The following is a 19,926-nucleotide window of genomic DNA, read 5'->3' as shown; positions in this document are numbered from 1 at the left end:
CACTCCTTTCTTCATAACTCACCATTTTCTGAACTGTTTGAGTTGAGGCCATTTGGAGTTGAGTCTTGCCTGTCTGTCCCCGTCAGATCTGTTAGTGCCAGCCAGAGCAGACACTGACAAATGAGGTTTCACCTCTTCCGCTGAAAGCATTTAAAAATTACAACCAAGGCGACATATGGCTGAGACCTCTCACGAGCTAGTTGACTGGGAGGTAGCAAGAGATCACACAGTGTGGAGCTGGAGGAACGCAGCAAGTCAGGCAGCATCAGAGGAGCAGGGAAGCTGACGTTTAGGGTCGGGACCCTTCTTCAGATTCTTGAAGGAGGGTCCCGACCCGAAATGCCAGTTTTCCTGCTCCCCTGATGCTGCTTGACTTGCTGCGTTCCTCCAGCTCCACACTGTGTTAGCTAGTTGCCTGGGATTGGTGGATAAATTTATTTGTGTACCTTTTACAATCTGTTAAAGGCTAGTGTGCAGATCATGTGCTATTATGTAATTACACAGATTATGCAATATCTTGTACAAATCCAATCCGTTCATTATCCTGCAGATAAAATAATCTAAGTTATGGCTCTCAAACTTTATCTGGTTAAAACTGACTAATTTTGAATTTAGAATTCAAATCGATCAATGGTCCTGTTTCCCCCCAGTCGAAATTATGCTACATATATGCTACAATACTTGTAATATGAAAATGCTGAATGTAAGCAATTTTTAATAATGAGTTTAGGAAATTGGGTATTTATTTCCATATCAATAAGTGAGGTAGGTGTGCCTGTTTCTCACTGCATTGTCTGTCTATCCTTGTGTATATTCCTCCTGGGTGACCCAGACTGCTTTGCTCATGTAGTGAGATAACAAGGTGTAAAGCTGGGTGAACACAGCAGGCCGAGCAGCATCACAGGAGCAGGAAAGCTGACGTTGCGGATCTGGACCCTTCTTCAGAAATCTATCTCTTGCTCATGTAATGGCCGCGTTTGATACCAGCCCCTTGGCTCACATTTCACTTCCCTTTGCCTGATCCATGGAAACTCCACAGATTCTCAGAAATCAGCAGGCTCCAGTTTGAGAACCATTGCATTAGCTTGCACATTACCATTAAGGTAACGCATTTCCATTTGTGCGTTGCCCTTTAGACTCTGAGAAAGGGAGGGAAACTTGCAGTGTTATGATATTAGATACACCAGCTGATCAGGAGTCAAAATCAAAGATGCAGCTCACAAGCCAACGCCTTTGATTCTGGTAGAGGGAAAAGGGAACGTAAGAGTTTAAAATGAGCAAATGTTAAGTCACTAAACATAATGAAGAAATCAGACTGAAATAGTTTCACTGAGAAGCGCAGTAGAATTAAATCAATACATACACTTGTTAGTGAAGTGATAAATTCACAGCACCCAGTCCCAATAGTGGCATATTGAATCTTTTCATCAGGAATTCCAGCAGCACTGAATATATACACAGCATATGTATATGTCTAGTAGGAAGAAAAGGTGTCAAATTTCTTGAACCCAACAAAACACAACAAGGCTCTATTAATACAAGAAACTTGCAATGAGTAGGTAGGTATAAATAAAATTTGAAGCCCAACTATAAACTCACAGTCATATATTAATAAAATACTTTTATTGTACTTTTATTCACCACATTGTAGGAAAAGCTGATACTGTATTCTATACTGTACCTGCTTTTACTACAATGGTGGCTGCTTCCACAGATATAAATGGTGGATACTCTAGTGTTTACATATAACAAGACTTACATTGGTGAAGTTTGTATGTGGTTGTGCTCACATACACAGAGGGAGGAATTGAATGGAGCCCATCAGAGCAGGCATAGTGGCTATTTGGAGACGAGGGGAATCAATTGGGAACATCTACATCTAATTTTCAGAAGTGAATAAATTATCTCATATTTAAGTGTTGGCACAGGAAGGGCTCAACACAGGAACTCCAGCAGATAGCAGCAGGAGTGATATTGGGAACTGCAGATGCTGGAGAATCCAAGATAATAAAATGTGAGGCTGGATGAACACAGCAGGCCAAGCAGCATCTCAGGAGCACAAAAGCTGACGTTTCGGGCCTAGACCCTTCATCAGAGAGGGGGATGGGGTGAGGGAACTGGAATAAATAGGGAGAGAGGGGGAGGCGGATGAGGATGGAGATATAACAAGATAGGTAGAGAGGAGAGTATAGGTGGGGAGGTAGGGAGGGGATAGGTCAGTCCAGGGAAGATGGACAGGTCAAGGAGGCGGGATGAGGTGGTAGGTAGGAAATGGAGGTGCGGCTTGAGGTGGGAGGAAGGGATAGGTGAGAGGAGCAACAGGTCAGGGAAGCAGAGACAGGCTGGCCTGGTTTTGGGATGCAGTGGGGGAAGGGGACCAGCTGGGCTGGTTTTGGGATGCAGTGGGGGGAGGGGACGAGCTGGGCTGGTTTTGGGATGCAGTGGGGGGAGGGGACGAACTGGGCTGGGTTTGGGATGCGGTAGGGGGAGGGGAGATTTTGAAGCTTGTGAAGTCCACATTGATACCATTGGGCTGCAGGGTTCCCAAGCGGAATATGAGTTGCTGTTCCTGCAACCTTCAGGTGACATCATTGTGGCACTGCAGGAGGCCCATGATGGACATGTCGTCTGAGGAATGGGAGGGGGAGTTGAAACAGATAGCAGCAGGAAGTTGGTTACACATATTAATGAGTCACTTAAAACACATTACCCGTGAGCCCACTGGTGTTTAAAAATACCTTTTGCATTCATGTATTCCTGCTGGTCGACAATGCCTCCCAAAAGCTGCCCAGCAAACCCAGTTTACCAGTGGTCCCGGCTCATTGACAGGCATTCAGGGCCTGATTAACTGAAAGCTAAGACCCTGCTCCATTTCGGACCACGGCGCCCTCCCCACCCTGACTGACTCCCATCCTGTCCCACTTTCCTGTCTCCAGAAATGCAGGCCGCCCAGAGAAAAGCTGTTTGAGGCTGTCAGCAGTGTCCTCACCAACTAGTCCTGCCTGCACCCCCACCCTACCCATGCCCCCATCCCTGCACCTTCCTTGCGCCCAGCATTACACAAACTATGTTCTGCGCAATGTTAACGTTTAGGCTGAGGATATGACACTGGAGAAGAAATTGTGGCTGAAGTTACTGAGAAATCAGCAGGAGCTCCAAGAAAGGACCGCACGGTAGCTCAGTGGTTAACACTGCTAAGGACCACTGTACTAAGGACCTGGGCTCAATTCCACCCTTGGATAACCGTCTGCGTGGAGCTTGCACATTCTCCCTGTGTGAATTGGCCATGCTAAACTGGCTCGTGTGCAGGTTAGGTGGGTTAGCAAAGGTAAATGAGGGGTTATAGGGATAGGACGGATGCTCTTCAGAGAGTCAGTGCGGACACAATGGGCCAAATGGTGTCTATCTACACTGTAGGGATGCTGTGAAGGAGAGAAGGCAAGATCGTTTGAAAGAAAAAGGGGTTTCATGACTGTTGTGGCATGCAGGGTCTCTATGACTATGATTATTATAAAATAAACACGGGAGTCTAGTATTTCCTGCTATGCTCTTTTACCCTGAACACACTGCTAGGCTGGGCAATTAGCATCTTATGATGGTGGCCAAAAGTGAACTTTCGACATAGAACTCTACAAGATGGAGTGTTGATCCCCTTTTAAATCCCCTATAACACACAGACAGACACAAAAAAAGTTCGGTATTATGGGAAAAAAAACAAAAATACTGGAGAAATTTCAACAGCACCTAGCAACAGGATTCAATGTTTTTTGCCTGCCGTGACCTTCCGTCCTCTGATTGTCTGCTCCAGATTCTTTCACTTCTTTGCAGGAGGGCACGCTAATTATAGTCATTGAGTTACTGGGTAAAGCCAGCAGCTTACACCAATTGGTGGGAAGAAAATGAATGGTTTAGGTGCTTTTATTACAGAAATGTAACCTGCTTCTTCCAGACTGGAGACCTTCTGTCGCTGTACTATTCGCTCAAACCAACTATTCAGTTGCCCAGGAGCCAGTCAGAGAGCTATTGTCAGACTGATGACCTTTGGCATCCACAACTGGTCACAATTGGGCAAACCAATCAGCAATCTGTTGCTGGCCAAAGCTCACAGTACACCCATCCTGGTGCCATTGCCACCTTTCTGACCTTACCCCACATCTTACAAAACAGCAGTGTGTACAAAATTCAAACAAATGGCGGTGACTTAACTTCAAAAGTGCAGCAACATTTTCTACTGACCTTGGTTATAAAACAGGCCTTTTTTTCACATTTTAGTTCACAATTAAAGAAGATTTAAAAATGGGGTCGTTTCAGGAGGTGGTTCTCCAATGGACCCCAGTCTTGCTTACCGCATCATTCCCACATAATTGCATGGCACTACCCAGAACAAATGTGATGATCAGCTGGCGTTGGACAGAACGGTCTCGGAAGAGATCCCATAGTTTCTTTGATTTTTGACCTTCTAGCGCTTTTTGCTCCTCCAGCATTTCATCCATTTCGGCAGTGAAATTGACGTCTCCGCGTAATTTCCTCAATGCTACAGAAATAGAAAGGCCGATGTGTGGGTCAGCAGAGTCTCAATCAGACCATATTAATCCACTCCCTTCTAATAGAGAAAATTGTCAAGTATACTAGTCAGGTAACCTTTCTTTGAATGCTTCTGGCTAACCGTAAAAGGGTTTAAAAGAATTGGTTGGTGGCTGGAACTGAGCATGTTTACATCACTGGATGTTCACAAAGCTACCAATTAAAGGCTTCCTCCTTAGAGTGATTGAGTCATATTGATGCACAGCCAGGAAACAGACCCTTCGGTCCAACTCGTCCATGCCAACCCGATATCCTAAATTAATCTAGTCCCATTTTCAAGCATGTGGCCCACATCCCTTTAAATCCTTCCTATTCCAGATTCCTTTTAAATGTTTTAATTGTACCAGCCTCCACTACTTCCTCTGGCAGCTCATTCCATATACACACCACCCTCTGCATGAAAAAGTTTCCCCTTAGATCCCTTTTCCCTCTCACCTTAAACCTGTGCCCTCTAGTTTTGGATTCCTCTACCCTGGGAAAAAAAGACCTTGTCTATTTACCCTTTCCATGCCCCTCATGATTTTATAAACCTCTATAAGATCAGCCCACAGCCCCCAGCGCCCCAGGGAAGATAGCCCCTGTCTATTCAGTCATCTCCCTAGAATGCAAATCCTCCAATCCTGTGAACTATCCAAAAAGCAACTGAATTACTATTGTGGCTTTCTTTTTAGCTGAAGAGCTGGATTAATCTAAAATTAGAAAGAATGAGGGATGATCTAATTGAAGCCAAAAAAAACTCTTAAAGCAGTAAACAGAGCAAATGCTGATAGGATATCCCTCCTGCTTGGATGGACTAGAACACAGTCTCAGAATAAGGGGCAAGCCATTTAGAAATGAGATAGGGAGGCATATCTTCACCCAGGGGGCAATGAATCTTTCAAATTCTCTATCCCAAAGAACTGCGCAAGCCCTCCCTTTGAGTATGTTCAATAGACTGCTGGATACTACTGACATCAAGGGTAGGGTAGAAAATTGGCATTGAGGTAGGTGAGCAGCCAAGATCTGCAATGGTAGAGCAGGCTTGAGGAGCTGATCCTGCTTCAAACTGCATTGGAATATCTACAATTTGAACCATATTTCTATCTAATTAACTGTTTGAGAAAAATAATATCAACTTAGCTTGAATAAAGCACTTCAGGCTTCTTACAGTCCCCAGTTAGCCAATTGTCCCCATCATGTTGTTTGTTTATCTTGAAGATTTGGAATCTTTTCTACCACAGAAGGAATGGAAATTGGCAGCATATTTTCAGTGAAGTAATGCATAAACATTTCCACAAAGGTGCATTTAGATAATGCAGTGATCGATTTTCTTTCCCCTCAATTGCTAGGAAGCAAGTAGCATCTTCATTATCCGTTGTAGTTAGATAAATGAAAAGAAAATCACTTCACAAACCATAGTTACAAAAATAAATAAATCCGTGCCACTCTGATGTGGAGAGCCTGCTAATGGAGGAACAGAGTGAATTGGGGTAACTTCTCAGGCTTTAGAGTAGATTTGTAGCTCGGGTTGTAGATGTTGTGGTTGGTTGGCTCGCTGAGCTGGTTCGTTGTTCCGCAGATATTTCATAACTTCTGTTGGAGATATCTCCAAAATCACGGAACCAATGGACAAAAATATATGTCCCCCCTCTCCAAACCACTTACCCTTCATGCACATGTTCTTGTCCTCCTTGTCAATCAGCAAGTACCTGGGGCTTTCTGGACACCATGGCAGAGTCATGAGTTGGATTATTGCTGGAGCTGCATAGGATGCTAACAGCAGAGGCCACAAGTCTTCACTTCCCAAGATCTCCCTGCAATCAGTGGTTGTGAAATCAATTTACTTCCTTATCAATACACATTGCATTAGCAACACAACTATGTGTTCATACTACAGGCAAAGGATTAGCAGTGAATGGAGATCTGTGATGGGAAATTGTTGATATATCATCCTTGTCAATGATATTCATATTCTAAAGAACTATCTTAAAACTATATCAATGTAGAATGTGTACAAATCACATATATATAAATATTTGTGCACTGAACATTTCCCAGTTATTAACTAACATTTATTGATCATTTATTTGTGTCAAAGATTTTAATCTGAAAATTAGAAATTATTTTCCACATAAACAAATTCAGGAGAGCAATTTAGGGAAGGTATCTATTACAGTTTATCTTTTCTTGAATGCATGACTCAGACAGTGCCAGAAATGAACTTGACACTGGGGAAGGGAGGCTTACAGAATTCAATGCCTATCTAACAAACCCCTGGTTTCAAGGAAATTGACTTTGGGTGAACAAAGGCTTTGAAGAAGCTCAGAGGGCTGTCCATCAGGCCCAGCACCTGTGATATCACCAGGGGATTGTCTTTTTGTTCATGAAGTATGGGCACAGCTGGCATTTATTGCCCATCCCTATTTGACCTTGATGAGGTTCAAGATGCCATCCAGGAGTGCTGCATTCAGTGTGGTGCAGTCACACCAACAGTGTCAACCCTCCCCCTCAACACGCTGCCCACCCTCAACAATCAGCTGTGCCATCACAAGCCAACGGGACAGGAAATACCCAAGGACTGTGGAGGAGGAGTCTGGAACACTAACTGTAAGGCATTAATTAGCAAGTATGGCTCTACCAGGTTATTAGTTGACCAGCCTGTTAGACACCTCTCTCAGGTTTGTGACAAGTTTCCAGATGCTTGTGAAGAGGAAGTCAAAGTTAGCGGGGCCAAGGGATTTGTTGTGCCTGATGCTGTGTTGTCCTTCAGGTTTTATTCTCTTTAGTCACTATTGCAGTGATTTAATACCATTAATGGATGATTGAGGAATTGCAAAGGGAAGTTGAGAATCAAGCCCACAATCATGGTTGTGGAGTCACATGTACACCAGACCAGTTATGATCAGTGACTTTGCTCACTTAATGAACCAAGTGGATTTCATGTCATTTCATAGTCACCATTCTTGGTGTTCATTATTTATTCCAAATTTAATTCGTTTCAGATTTCTGGCGATTGCGGTAGGATTTGTATTCATGTTATCAGAGCACTCGTCCAGACCCCTGGATTGCTAGCTGAGTAACAGAACTGTCTCCTACCGTGCTGGTAATGATCAACCACATTATTGTAGCTCTGCAGTCACGTGTAGGCCAGATCAGGTAAAGATGGTAAGTGGCCTTGCCTAAAGGATATTAGTGAGCCAAATAATTTTGTACAACAATCTGGTAGATTTATGAAGCCTTGTTTACAGGAGAATGCCACTCATGCAATCACATCGGTCACAGCCTGTAGAGAAACTCTTTTGAGCCTGACCAGTTCAGAATGGAGCTGCCAAGAACCACCATTATCCCTGTTCCTCAGCACACAATGCTGTGTTAGAGGTACAATTATCCTCAAGATGCATCAGGTCATAGTCTAGAAATAGGAAGTGTGAACATGCAAAGTGCAAAATGTACAGTGTTCCAAATTAAACTGTTTGGTGGTTTGAGAGAAGGTTAATAACTGCTTCTTCTCCTTTTCTGAACTGCTATATGTGTAAGCAGTTTTTGTCTAGATACCATTGAGAACATGGCTTAATCTGCAGTCTGAAGTAGGCAGATACTTATAAGTCATCACTGTACACCATCCCATGTGGCTCAGTCATTTCCCCTTCCTGCTGCTCAATTTTTATTCATTCATGGGATGAGGGCATCACTGGTTAGGCAACATTTATTGCTCATCCCTAATTGCCCAGAGGGCAGTTAAGAGTCACTCACATTGCTGTAGGTCTGGAGTCATGTATAGACCAGACCAGGTAAGGAAAGCAGGTTTGATTTCCTAAAGGACATTAGTGATCCAGATGGGTTTTTCCAACAATCAACAATGGTTTCATGGTCATCGTGAGATACATAATTCCAGAGTATTTATTGAATTCATATTTCACCATCTGCCATGGCAGGATTTGAACCCATGCCCCAGAACATTAGCTGAGTTTCTGGATTAATAGTCTAACAATAAAGCACTAGGCCATTGAGAGAGAGAGCCTGCAGGGGGCACTATGATGTTGAGGAAATCAGTGCTTTCTTTGAGTGTTATTTAATGGAGCGTTGATAATTATTCAGGATATTGATCATTTCTTCTATTCTTCTCCTGGGTGAGTCCAAATAATCCACACATCCACACAAATACTGAAGGTCATGATATTACGCGACTGCATCATGCAAATGAAGGAGCTAGCAAGAATGAGACAGGAGCTCTTGAAAACCAAAAAGATGGAGCCCAAAAATCATAAAAGTACCCTAGAGGAATCTCAAGATGAGCCCACGATAAAAATGATTTCGGTGCCTTGACTCACCGGTTGTGCAGAGCTTTTGTGAAACATAGGACTCACCTCAGTCCAATGGTCTGTCCCAGCACTAATCCAGCTGCAGTGAATGGAGCATACGACAGGGTCACCATTCCTCGGATTTCCTTCGGTGCACTCTCACCGAGATACATGGGATTAATGTTCATCCCCACACCTCACAGCAAAAGGAAACATTCAGTAATATATCACATGCTTATGGATCAGCCATTCTTTTCTAATCTGCATTCACTTAATACCCACAACACTTCCAAACGATTCAACCTGCACCTGTGATTTCAAGGTACGTTATAGCAAGCTCATATTTTGCTTGGAAATTAACAATGGAGAGTCAGAGTAGGGAAATTGGAAGCCTGGCGTGATGACTGTGTTTTTATGACTGACCTATGATGTGGAGTAGCAATGAGTGCAGCCTGATAACTTGTGCTGCCTAATAACTTAAAATGTAGCATGGATATTTCATCAAGGGATCCAATCTCGTTTAAGACCTGCACCACCAGTTCCAATGAAATGTCACTAACCTAAGGCAGTGACTGTTGTTCTCTCCACAGATCTCCTAAGTATCTCCAGCATCTTCTGTTTATATTTCATTTCAAGCAAATCTGCTGTCCTTGAAGCTAGACTGCATTTCTTACACGTGATTGTACTGTTACTGCAAAAGCTGCTGGAACTGCTAAATGAGGAGTTAAGAGGAAGAAAGAGTTGGAAATGGTGTAATAAGCCAGAGAGCATGACCCTACGCACTGCAGTGTAGCGCTGGTAACACTGGGGCAAGAGGCTGACTGAAAGAGAGAGGTCCCTGATTCCCAGGTGACCAGCTGAACCTTCAGACAGACATTACAAAGATAGTGGGAGCAGATAGTCTTCACTCTGAATGCCAACAGCCTAGGTCCAAGTGAATCTTGCAAAATAGTTCAATGACCTTACACAAGCTTAGTAAGTGCATTTACCTCACATATCCTTATGAATGGACCACTTGTACACATTTCTCCAGTCACCATACCTGTTTCACTCACCATCTCACCATCCAGGCCAAGTAGCCCCGTCCCTTGACTCACGTCAGCCTCACACAATCAACATTGCTACAGCTTTTGCACTCATATCTTGCAGTGCAACAGCAAAATGCATTACAACTGCAACAACTTGAATTTACGCACTTTTTAACATAATTAAGCACCATAGCATGCTTTGCAAGAGCATTATTAAACCAAATTTGGCAATGACCCCTATAAGGTGTTATTAGACCAGAAGACCAAAAGCATGGTTAAAAAGAATATCAAATGAGAAGCATATGAGATGGAGGGAACATTGGTTGGGGAGTATGAGCCTATCAAACAGGGAATATTTTGGGCACAGCATATATTGAACAGGATGTATATTTGTCAGGATGCATATTGAGCAGGGGGTGCAACAGAAAGAACAGATGTAGGTTAGTGCCCGAATTGGTCAGGAAAAATGTTAGGTGGGGGTGTATATTGGGCGGTGTGTATATCAAGCAGAGAATATATCAAGCAGATGTATATGGTCTTTGTGTGCATCAAGCAAGTACGTATTGGGGGGCAGGTGTATAATGGTGGCATGTATATACAATCAGGTATACTTTGAGTGGGATATATACTGGGTAGGGAGTTCAGTGGGTAAAATGAATATTGGGTAGGGTATATGTTGGGCAAGATGCATATCGGTTAGGGAGTACATTAAGCATTGTGCATAATGAGCAGTGTATATATCAGAGTGATAGGAGAAAAAGTGTATAGTGGTTAGTTTATATTATTGTGCATGGAGAATATCAGGAGGCGTGCATACGGGACAGTGTATACATGAGGTACAGTGTATAATAGGTGAGTTTATATAGGACAGTGGGTTGGGTACATGTCAGGCAGGTAGTAATGGCACACAGCCAGTGTGAGAGAGATTTCACTAGAGACAGTCAGCGACGCAGTGGGTACATCCTCGAATTTGATTCAAAGTGAGAATTCAATGCAGTGGGGGAGAGAGATGATTTTACTCAGGTTTACTACAAGATGTAAAGTTGGCTAACGGGGGAGTTTGGTGAATTTTGGGGAAGAGGTGCTTTCCTTTTCACTGTTTCTCGGGAAGCTCATTGGTGGGAACTGTACAAGGTATTTTCTTAAAACTTATGTAATTTCGAAGAGTGTGCTTCTTAAAAGGAATAGCTATGTATGGAATTAACTGAGAAACACCAGGAATAAGGGACTAAGTCATGATGCTCATTTGCAGGAGCAAATATCCTCCTTCTGTACCATAACACTTCTGTGATAGTGGGTATGAAGTCTATCGAGTGGGTGTTTATCAGGAAGGGAATTTATTGGTGTTTTATATTGGGTGTAGTGTATATCTGGGGTGTATGTATCAGGAAGGGAATATATTAGTGTTTTATATTGGGCGAAGTGTATATCTGGTCGGCTGTATATATCAGGAAGGGAATATTTTGGTGTTTTATATTGGGCAGAGGGTTTATCTGGTTGAGTGTACTTGAGCAGCAGGTATTTCAGGCAGGAATATACACGACGGCCAATTCTGTACTCTCCATTTCGCTGGCCCTCCTACAGGCCAATTTCTACACCCGAATGTATTTAACCCATTACCTGAGTTTACTCCAGAAAAGAACCTCCCAGCTATGATCAACTCAAAGCATGTTGCTGTTCTGCTAAGAACCGTCAGCAAAGCTCCAAAGAGTACGAAAATGTTGCTGAGCAAAAGCGAATTTCTCCTGGTAGAATACACAATAAGTAGAGTTTACCAATAAAATGTGCGGGTTTACAGCCGTAGTAATTTCCTCCCTCAAACATTTTCACGAGAATTTTCCCAGGCAGATCAAAAGAACTATATTTTTCCTTGACTATCCTCAATTTCCATAAAATGGTTAACACATTAGCGTTCTCAATGCAGATATTTAAGCACCCTGATTCTGTAAGTCTCATCCTCACACCAAACATTATTGTTGGAGCGGGTGGATGATGGGAGAGGAGGGTATTTCAGAGACTTGCAAATCATTTAACAGTGCAGCTAACTTGACTCAGAAGCAATTTTCATGAATGGGAATTAATGTCTGAGAGTTGGAAACCAGACTTTCAATGCATTGTCTCTAATTTTAGACAGACCTACTCAGTTTTTATTAATGGCGATTTATGTAAATTCTGTTACGCTTCTTGGCATTATAACCAATATTGGTTTGAGTTTCCCTGGTGTAGCTCCTACCTTCCAAACCTTACTGCCATGGGTCCCGCAATAAGTGCCCCGACCAATCCTCCAACAGAATAACCAGCCACAATAAAGGTCCAGAACATTGTGATGACCTGCTTCTCCAGTTGCGTGCCATAGCGCTCAGTCCACGTCTCATTGATAAACTTTTGAATGGACTGTCATTTTGACAATAGAAAGAAAATATAAATTTAGTTTTAGTTGTCTCTTGATAAATATGGGGGCATCTGACTTTTTCAAGTTGACCATTGCTCGGGACTCACAATCGTTGATGCATTGATGATTGTCAGGTTAAACCCATACTGGAAGGTGCCACCAATACACGCAGCGAAGATCGTCAGGAGGAGACATCTAATCTGTAGCTACAGGGGCACAAAGGAAACAGAAACAGTTACTCTTATACAACAGCTATCTACAGTGAAATTTAAGTTTGGACTCACACAAGGCACTTCACATCCTTGAGGTATCCCAAAGCATTTCAGATCCATCCCTTTTGAAGTCATTCAGTGTTTTTATGCAACGGGATGCAGCAGTTTTACAACAAAGACTTTTATTTTCTCCTGAGTGATCATGCTGATTTTGCTTTAATTCCAACACATTTATTTTCAACTCAGTTTATTTCAGAGGTCTGTCTTACAGCTGCTGTTTTGTTTCAGAAACTCAAATGGGCAGGATAGGAAATCCTTTGAACTAGTGAGGTGGAGGTTAGGGATATTTCAATTGCTGGCCTGGATTCGGAGGCTGAAGAACATTTCTTGAGAGAACCTAAATCAAGTGTTACCATACCTCAAACATTATGCAAATGCCTGTCTTCACCCCCAGGATTCATATACTTGGCCAAATGGTCCCTTCCAGTCACATCAAGGGAGCCTCCTCTTGCTGGAGACTCTGTGATTTCGTAATGCCATTGCTCAGAAGCTGTATGATGGTCACAGTGGTATTAAATCTTTACAAAACTCAGATAGAGCCAATGACTGATACAAAATCACTTGACAATCCTTTAACTCATGAAGTAGGTTAAAGGATCCTCATTTGCCAAACCTACAGCCATTTTCTCCAAAACTCCCACTATTTTGTAGAATTCCTACGGTGTGGAAGCAGGCCATTTAGCGCATTGAGTCCAAACTGTCCATCCAGAGAGCACCCCACCCATTCCTGTGACCCTCATTTCCCATGGCTAATCCACATGGCTTGCATATCCCTGGATGCTTTGGGCAATTTACCATGGCCAATCCACCCAACCTGCGCATCTTTGGAATGTGGAAGGAAACCGTATGGACATGGAGAGAATGTGCAAACTCCACACAGTTGCCCGAAGGTGGAATCAAACCTGGGTTCCTGGTGCTGTGAGGCAGCAGTGCAAACTACAGTGATAGCAGATTGGTCTGATAACCAGAAGTCATGTGTGATTGTGTCCAATGTAGCTACAGGCAGTTCAGGGGATCTTTAAAGTTATCTGGCCAAAAATTACCACAGTAATTAATTCTGTTTTATTCAACAAGGAAAAAGGTGTGTAAAACAGCAGCAGAGGCTATCTGAGCACACCAGACACAGGCAATTAGTGGTAAGACTAAATTCACCAAATCCCACCAAGCCGGCAAAGAAACACTCTGGCAGAGACTGGAACGCAGAGTCTACCTGAAAAATGGATTTGACTCTTAGTTCAGGAAACAGGCAGCAAATTGGCAGCTCTGGGGAATGGCATAAACCATGACTTTCAGCTGAAGTTCCAACTTGAGAAGAGGTGAACCTCAATATGACATTACTTCTCCTGTGCAAAGGAGTCAACAACTCAGCAGAACATTCCCCAGATACCAGGCTTCCTAAGAAAGTTTAAATACTGAACATGCTGTTGAAACTGACTCCACCTCTGCCAGACTAAGTTAGGTTAGATAATTGCAGGTGGTGCCCTGAAATGACAAGCAATACAAACCTGCTTGCACCTACCTGCTACAGGAACATGGGTATCTTGTTAAATATTTATTGCCACAACATCTTGTTCCATAGAATCCATTTCCTGCATCTAATCTGTGTTTCCTTTCGCTTTATCATTTTGATGTTGCCTCTGACCTTAAGGGCATGTGTTTTTCAGGCCTGCTTGCTCTTTTCAGTCTGTTTCCAGCATAAAGCCAAAACTGTGCTCCGAGCATTTACTAATTATTCAACTAAACTAACCTCATAAACACAGAGACAACCATCTCTTCACAGTCATCCTTCTGGCAAGAGGCAGCAAATAACACCCAGGCTCAAGTTTTGCTGGGATCACAAAACTGGCCTGATCAGGCCAAAGATGAGAAGCTATGTCTTAAGTTACAATTCAGCTACACTTGAGACCATTAGGGAAGGCAACGGCCTAGTGGTATTATTGCTAGACTATTAAACACAACCAATGATCTGGGGGGATAATAGGAACTGCAGATGCTGGAGAGTCTGAGATAACAAAGTGTGGAGCTGGATGAACGCAGCAGGCCAAGCAACATCTCAGGAGCACAAAAGCTGATGTTTCATCTGATGAAGGGTCTAGGCCCGAAACGTCAGCTTTCCTGCTCCTAAGATGCTGCTTGGCCTGCTGTGTTCATCCAGCTTCACACTTTGTTATCAATGATCTGGGGACCTGGGTTCAAATCCTGCTTTTGCAGATGGTGGAATTTGAATTCAATAAAAAACCTGGAATTAAGCGTCTCATGCTAACCATGAATCCATTGTCAATTGTCAGGAATAAAAAAGCAACCATCTGGTTCATGAATGTCCTTCAGAGAAAGAAGTCTGCCATCCTTACCTGGACTGGCCTACATGTGACTCCAGAACCACAGCAATGTGGTTGACTCTTAACTGTCCTCTGAGCAATTAGTAACGGGCAGTTAAACATTGGCCGAGCCAGAGATGCCCACGTCCTGTGAGTGCATTAAAAAAATCCCAATCTTCCTATCTACCCTCAAGCATAGTATTGAACCTCTCAGCGAGCAAAGATGGGTATAATTTCTGAAGCTGAAACCTAACAAAACATGCAACACAAGCAGAGTAAGCAGCTAGCTTTTAAATAATGCTTACAATGTATAAAAGAAAAGCCCAGTATTCATGTTTGTCCCCGCACTGGTTTTACAGAATACCTGGTTTTTAGATTGCCTAGGGATGTGAGAAAACTGCCTTTGACATCAACAGAGCATTTGACCACAATGAAGCAACCCACACCTGAATACAGCGAGATCTGGAGAACAGTCAGGCTTAGTTTTATAGATGACAAGTAACATTCCCACTGCCAAGGTCAGGGTCAGCCTGCTTCAGTACTACTCAGTCATTTTGATTTTTCTGCTCAGGTCTAGGGGCTGGAGCTCAGATTTCTTACTGGTGGGTTTGAAGGTGTGGCAGGCTGGGTGTTTGTAAAATCCAGCATGTGACCTTCGTACTGCCTACCCACCCAGCCTTGAATTATGTGAATTATTCACTGGGGGCAGTGGAAAAGTCAAATGGCTTGCCACTTTGGGTTTATTGAGGCCCTGAAGTGGCCAGTTAATAAACTCCAGTATCGCTTTATACCTGTGGCAGGGGAGACCCATAATGAGGGGGAAGCCCACCACCTTTAGCTGGTGTCAGGCAAGGCGTGGGGAATATATGGGGGTCCACTGTGCCAGTTAGAGTAAATCCCCAATTTCACAACTCCCTCATTGACCTACACACCCCCTTTCTCCATACCCCCACCCCCATACACACATTCAGCCAACCCATGGCCTTTTAAGCTGGCTTGTTACCTGCTCACAGGTCCCACCAACCTCACCCCGGTGAAATTCACCCCACTCAGTGTTCAGTTCCAGTGCTATTCCCATTGGGGACTGCCTGTAGTGCCAGCAGTGACCATCATTACTGCCTAGTGCACACGGGTACACATAGGAGTACAGAGCTGCAAGCCACCCACCTGACCAGCACCAACTCAAAGTAGGACTTCCTGACCCTGAGGGGTGCCAATCTACTAATGGTCATTAAATGGCCAAAGGGCAGACATTTGTTTACCTAGGGGGGCACACCCTCAACTTTTCAGCTGGCAGACCAGGGTCCGAGACTCGTGTAAACCAGTCCATGGGATAAAACTTGAACCTGCAACACACTGGCTCAAAGTTGACGCTGCTCTCCATTGACCCCTCCCCCCCAGCGCAGGAGACACTCTAACCATTTCCCTTTGACAGACAGAAACATTACCAGCGTCTAATCCCCAACCATTAGAAACCCCAAAGGCATCACCAGCCAAACATTTAACTGAAACAGCCACATAAGTCTGGCTACCACAAAAGGTCGAAGACTAAGTTTGTTTTGATACCCTTAAATCTATTGATAATTAAAGAAAAATTGGACCACCCTGTATTTAACCGCAAGAGCAATGCCACAACATTTTGCCCTTTTATACAGAAACAAATTTCACTTTTATTTTAAAAAATCATTTTAACAGTATAATTTTTAACTGCTAATGCTATCAATGTCATTTTACTTCAAGTTCCACCCAAGAGTTACCTTATACTTTTCAAGAGTATCTTGTTGGGTCAGTCACTTTTTCTGAGAGTAACCTAAAGTATGCTACCGCTCTCAGGAATTCACTTTGGTTTCTCCTCAGAATTCCACATGGTCTCTAAAGTAGGAAATTTCTTGGGATCCTTCCACTAGCATTCAGCAAGACAACACTAGCTAACTTTTAACACCCCACAACTTTGGACAGTTCAGCTCATGTGGAAGCCTCACTGCCTTCTGGCTTAGTGATGTAAACAATTCCTAAGGGTCTGTCTATTACTGGTTCTGGCTTTGGTCAGACACAGACTGCATTTTCCCAGTCTACTCCCAGGCTAACTGCCTCTCATATGAAGGTTATAGTAGGTTTCCTCCTCTACCTCTGCCTTCCTGTTTTTGCTACCCTCTATCATGAGCTGCTCCCAATTCTAAGCAGTGAACAATACGTTAGTTTTTTTTCCTGTTTGAAATGCAGACCCGGTTAACATTAATTTCTCCTTCCATCAGCTCTCAGTGCACCCAAGCTACGCAGGACGAAGGGCGCTGATGTGTCTTGTCTGATGGTCCTATATCTATGTGAACTTGATCCTGAAAAAGTTTCCCCCATCAACTCATTCATGGCAATGCGCAATACTTTACTACTGTCTCCAAATAGAAATGTTAATTAAATATCACCGACTACAACAGCCTTTCATCTTAGAAACAAAACGCTAGGTTGCAGAACAGCATTCTTGTAATGTTTCGAAGGCTTTCAGGAGACTTAAAATCTTTCAGTTCTGAACATACCCACAGCTGTAATTGCCTTTAATTGTAAATATACTTAATATTCCCTTTCATTCATGCAACATGCATCTTCTATTTGATCCTCATTAATTCCTAGTCAGCTTTTACAGTCAGGTGTGCTTCAGCTCAGACACACATAACCCTGTTATTTACTCCAAATTTAGAAGTATATTCCCAAAACATAAATCTCTTATGGGTTGAAAGATACAGTCCTAAAATGCAATCATATGAACATCACCATTGTAACAGTATTCTGTTGCAAGGCATTCACTTCCCAACTTCCTCAAATCATTTCAGCCATCTATGAGACACACATTTGGAATGGAATAGAACTCTTCTAAATGAGAGCAATTCCGACAAGAAGCTCAGCATCTGACAGCGCAAAAGCAGCCTGTATAACTAGCAGCCCATCGACATCTCTACACACTCACACCAACACCCTGGCTACTGCATATACCATCCACAGGACACGCTACATTAACTTGTTGCATGTCTTCCCAAATAGGCAATACTTACCATCTGGAAGAATAAGACAAAAGAGCAGACAGGAACAATACCTTCAAGTTTACTCAAAGTTAGAAACCATCTTGACTTAAAAAATAGATTGTTGCTCTTCCATTGTTGATGAGTCAAAATTCTGGAGCTGCCTCCTTAACTTTACTAATGTAGTACTGTAGAGATAGCGGCTCGCTACCATCTCCTTAAGGGTATTTAGGAATGGGCAATGAATGCTAGAGCTGCCATTGGCATACCCTGTATAGGAATTTGTTTTTCAACTGTAGTGTTGCTTTACTTCATTTACTCCTGTTTCTTTCTAGCCCTGGATACTTTTACATTGTGACGCAGCACATAAAATATCCACACTGAACATCATCCATGAAACTTCAAGTTACACCAACCAAAAGCATTTTGAAGGTGCACTTACCAGAATTAATTAACACGTTACGATAGAAATTGAAAAAAATATTCAAAAGGAAATAACTTTCACTTAATTTGCACATATTCAATTCCCCTCATTGGCTCACTAACATAATAATAAATTATCTGGCCCAACACTGAAAAGATACATTTGCTGGGAATGCTTGGAGGCCATTTTCCAGGAGAAATGTTGCTGATTCAATTAACAACCTCTTGCCGATTTCACTCTTTCAGCTGAAGAAAAACACAGTTAAACCCTCACCAACTTCCTCAGCATCACTGCTATTGTTGTCTTCAGCCCTTAGTTACTTAAGTGGTCATTGATTCTGACCAGCGTATTCATTGAGCATTGTATTAAATGATATGTGTCTGCACTTTCTAGGATCACATGATAAAATCCCAGTTAAATGGATGATATGACCATTTGTTTACTTCACACGTGAAGTAAATGAATGATTTTTCACTCCTTATGTGCAGTAACATTGAAGTTACCCATTTACATGCAGTCACAGGAGTGTTGTAAGGTTAACGGTGGGTTATTTTGACTGTGTTTCTTTCTGCTGACTCTGTCCTGGACTGGTGTTGCAAGAAAGTTCCTAAATAGCAAAACCCAAAAGTGAGAGACCTGTAATACTTGAATATAGAATACAATAGAAATCTATTACCACATGTACTTTTACATGAAAAATACAGTGGAAAGTTTCATAAGTCACCCCATGATGGCACCTACATCAATGCCTGAAGACAAACATTAATAATGTAAAAGAGTAAAATGAAGATAAAGTCAATCACAGATCAGCTAAGGCTCCCAAGCTCAGGGAAAGCCAATTGAGGAACAATGGAATACCCTGAAGATACAGCTAGGATGAGACCACCACTCCAACCCACTTGGAACACTCTTCTGGAAGCCTCTGCCGAAGAAGACAGCCACGTTGGGCTGACCCTGCCACTCCCAGACAAGACTACCTGCCAGGCGTCTGGAACACCTGGAAGACGAAGATGAAGAAGACCTTCACGCTGAGGAAGATACTGCCAACTGTGCCAAGGCCACCACCCCTCCTCCTTCAGGTACCCAGGAGGCCCCAGCCGTGGGCCTGGTGACTTGGCCTAGCCTGCGAGTCTGGGCCGGGGGTGGGGGGGCGGTCGTCAGTCTGACATCGCCACCCTCGTTACTCAACAACCAACTCAATTAGTGAAGAAGTAGTCAGTGATTGCCATGGAAATCCGTCCTCTGATGTAGTAACCTAAATTCGGTGAGGCACTATGTTCCCTGCCACGTTAAGATGGGATATTTAAACCACAAAGACTGTAGTGCAGAGGGCCAATTGCAAATGATCCTCAGGTCATAAAATCAGCTTGGGTTAATAGGGTGTCATTGTGGCTTCTGTAGCCCATTAGCTGAGCAAAAGCTCTTGGCCAATTCTTTTCAAAGCCTGAAGAATGGATGATCTATTGGACATCTCAGAAAGAGCCTGTGAAACACATAGCAGAAGAATCTGAAATCTGAAATGAATCAAAGGTTTTCAATAACATATATTGCAAATTACCTTTGTGCATACTTCCCACTTCTCCTACACGTGTGAAAGCTTGTTATCTTAATGTC

At 43.0% G+C, this 19,926-nt stretch overlaps 1 protein-coding gene across 2 annotated transcripts in view; it reads right to left on the bottom strand.

Moving 5' to 3' along the window:
* Window positions 1-18,721, bottom strand: part of LOC125464225 (solute carrier family 2, facilitated glucose transporter member 11-like) — a 42,117-nt gene extending 23,396 nt beyond the window's left edge. The window contains exons 1-8 of one of the 2 annotated variants that reach the window (XM_048556452.2): window positions 18,586-18,721; window positions 12,392-12,490; window positions 12,126-12,286; window positions 11,513-11,637; window positions 8,931-9,060; window positions 6,229-6,377; window positions 4,347-4,534; window positions 1,364-1,474 (exon numbers count right to left, since the gene is read on the bottom strand). In XM_048556452.2, the coding sequence (XP_048412409.2) occupies window positions 1,364-1,474; window positions 4,347-4,534; window positions 6,229-6,377; window positions 8,931-9,060; window positions 11,513-11,637; window positions 12,126-12,286; window positions 12,392-12,490; window positions 18,586-18,600 (978 nt within the window). In that variant the 5' untranslated portion in view covers window positions 18,601-18,721. The other variant, XM_059655115.1, reaches the window with a different exon arrangement.
* Between the last annotated feature and the right edge of the window lie 1,205 nt (window positions 18,722-19,926).

The sequence above is a fragment of the Stegostoma tigrinum genome, chromosome 26 (genome assembly GCF_030684315.1).
Source record: "Stegostoma tigrinum isolate sSteTig4 chromosome 26, sSteTig4.hap1, whole genome shotgun sequence".
NCBI lineage: Eukaryota > Metazoa > Chordata > Chondrichthyes > Orectolobiformes > Stegostomatidae > Stegostoma > Stegostoma tigrinum.
This window is presented reverse-complemented; position numbering and strand designations above follow the sequence as displayed.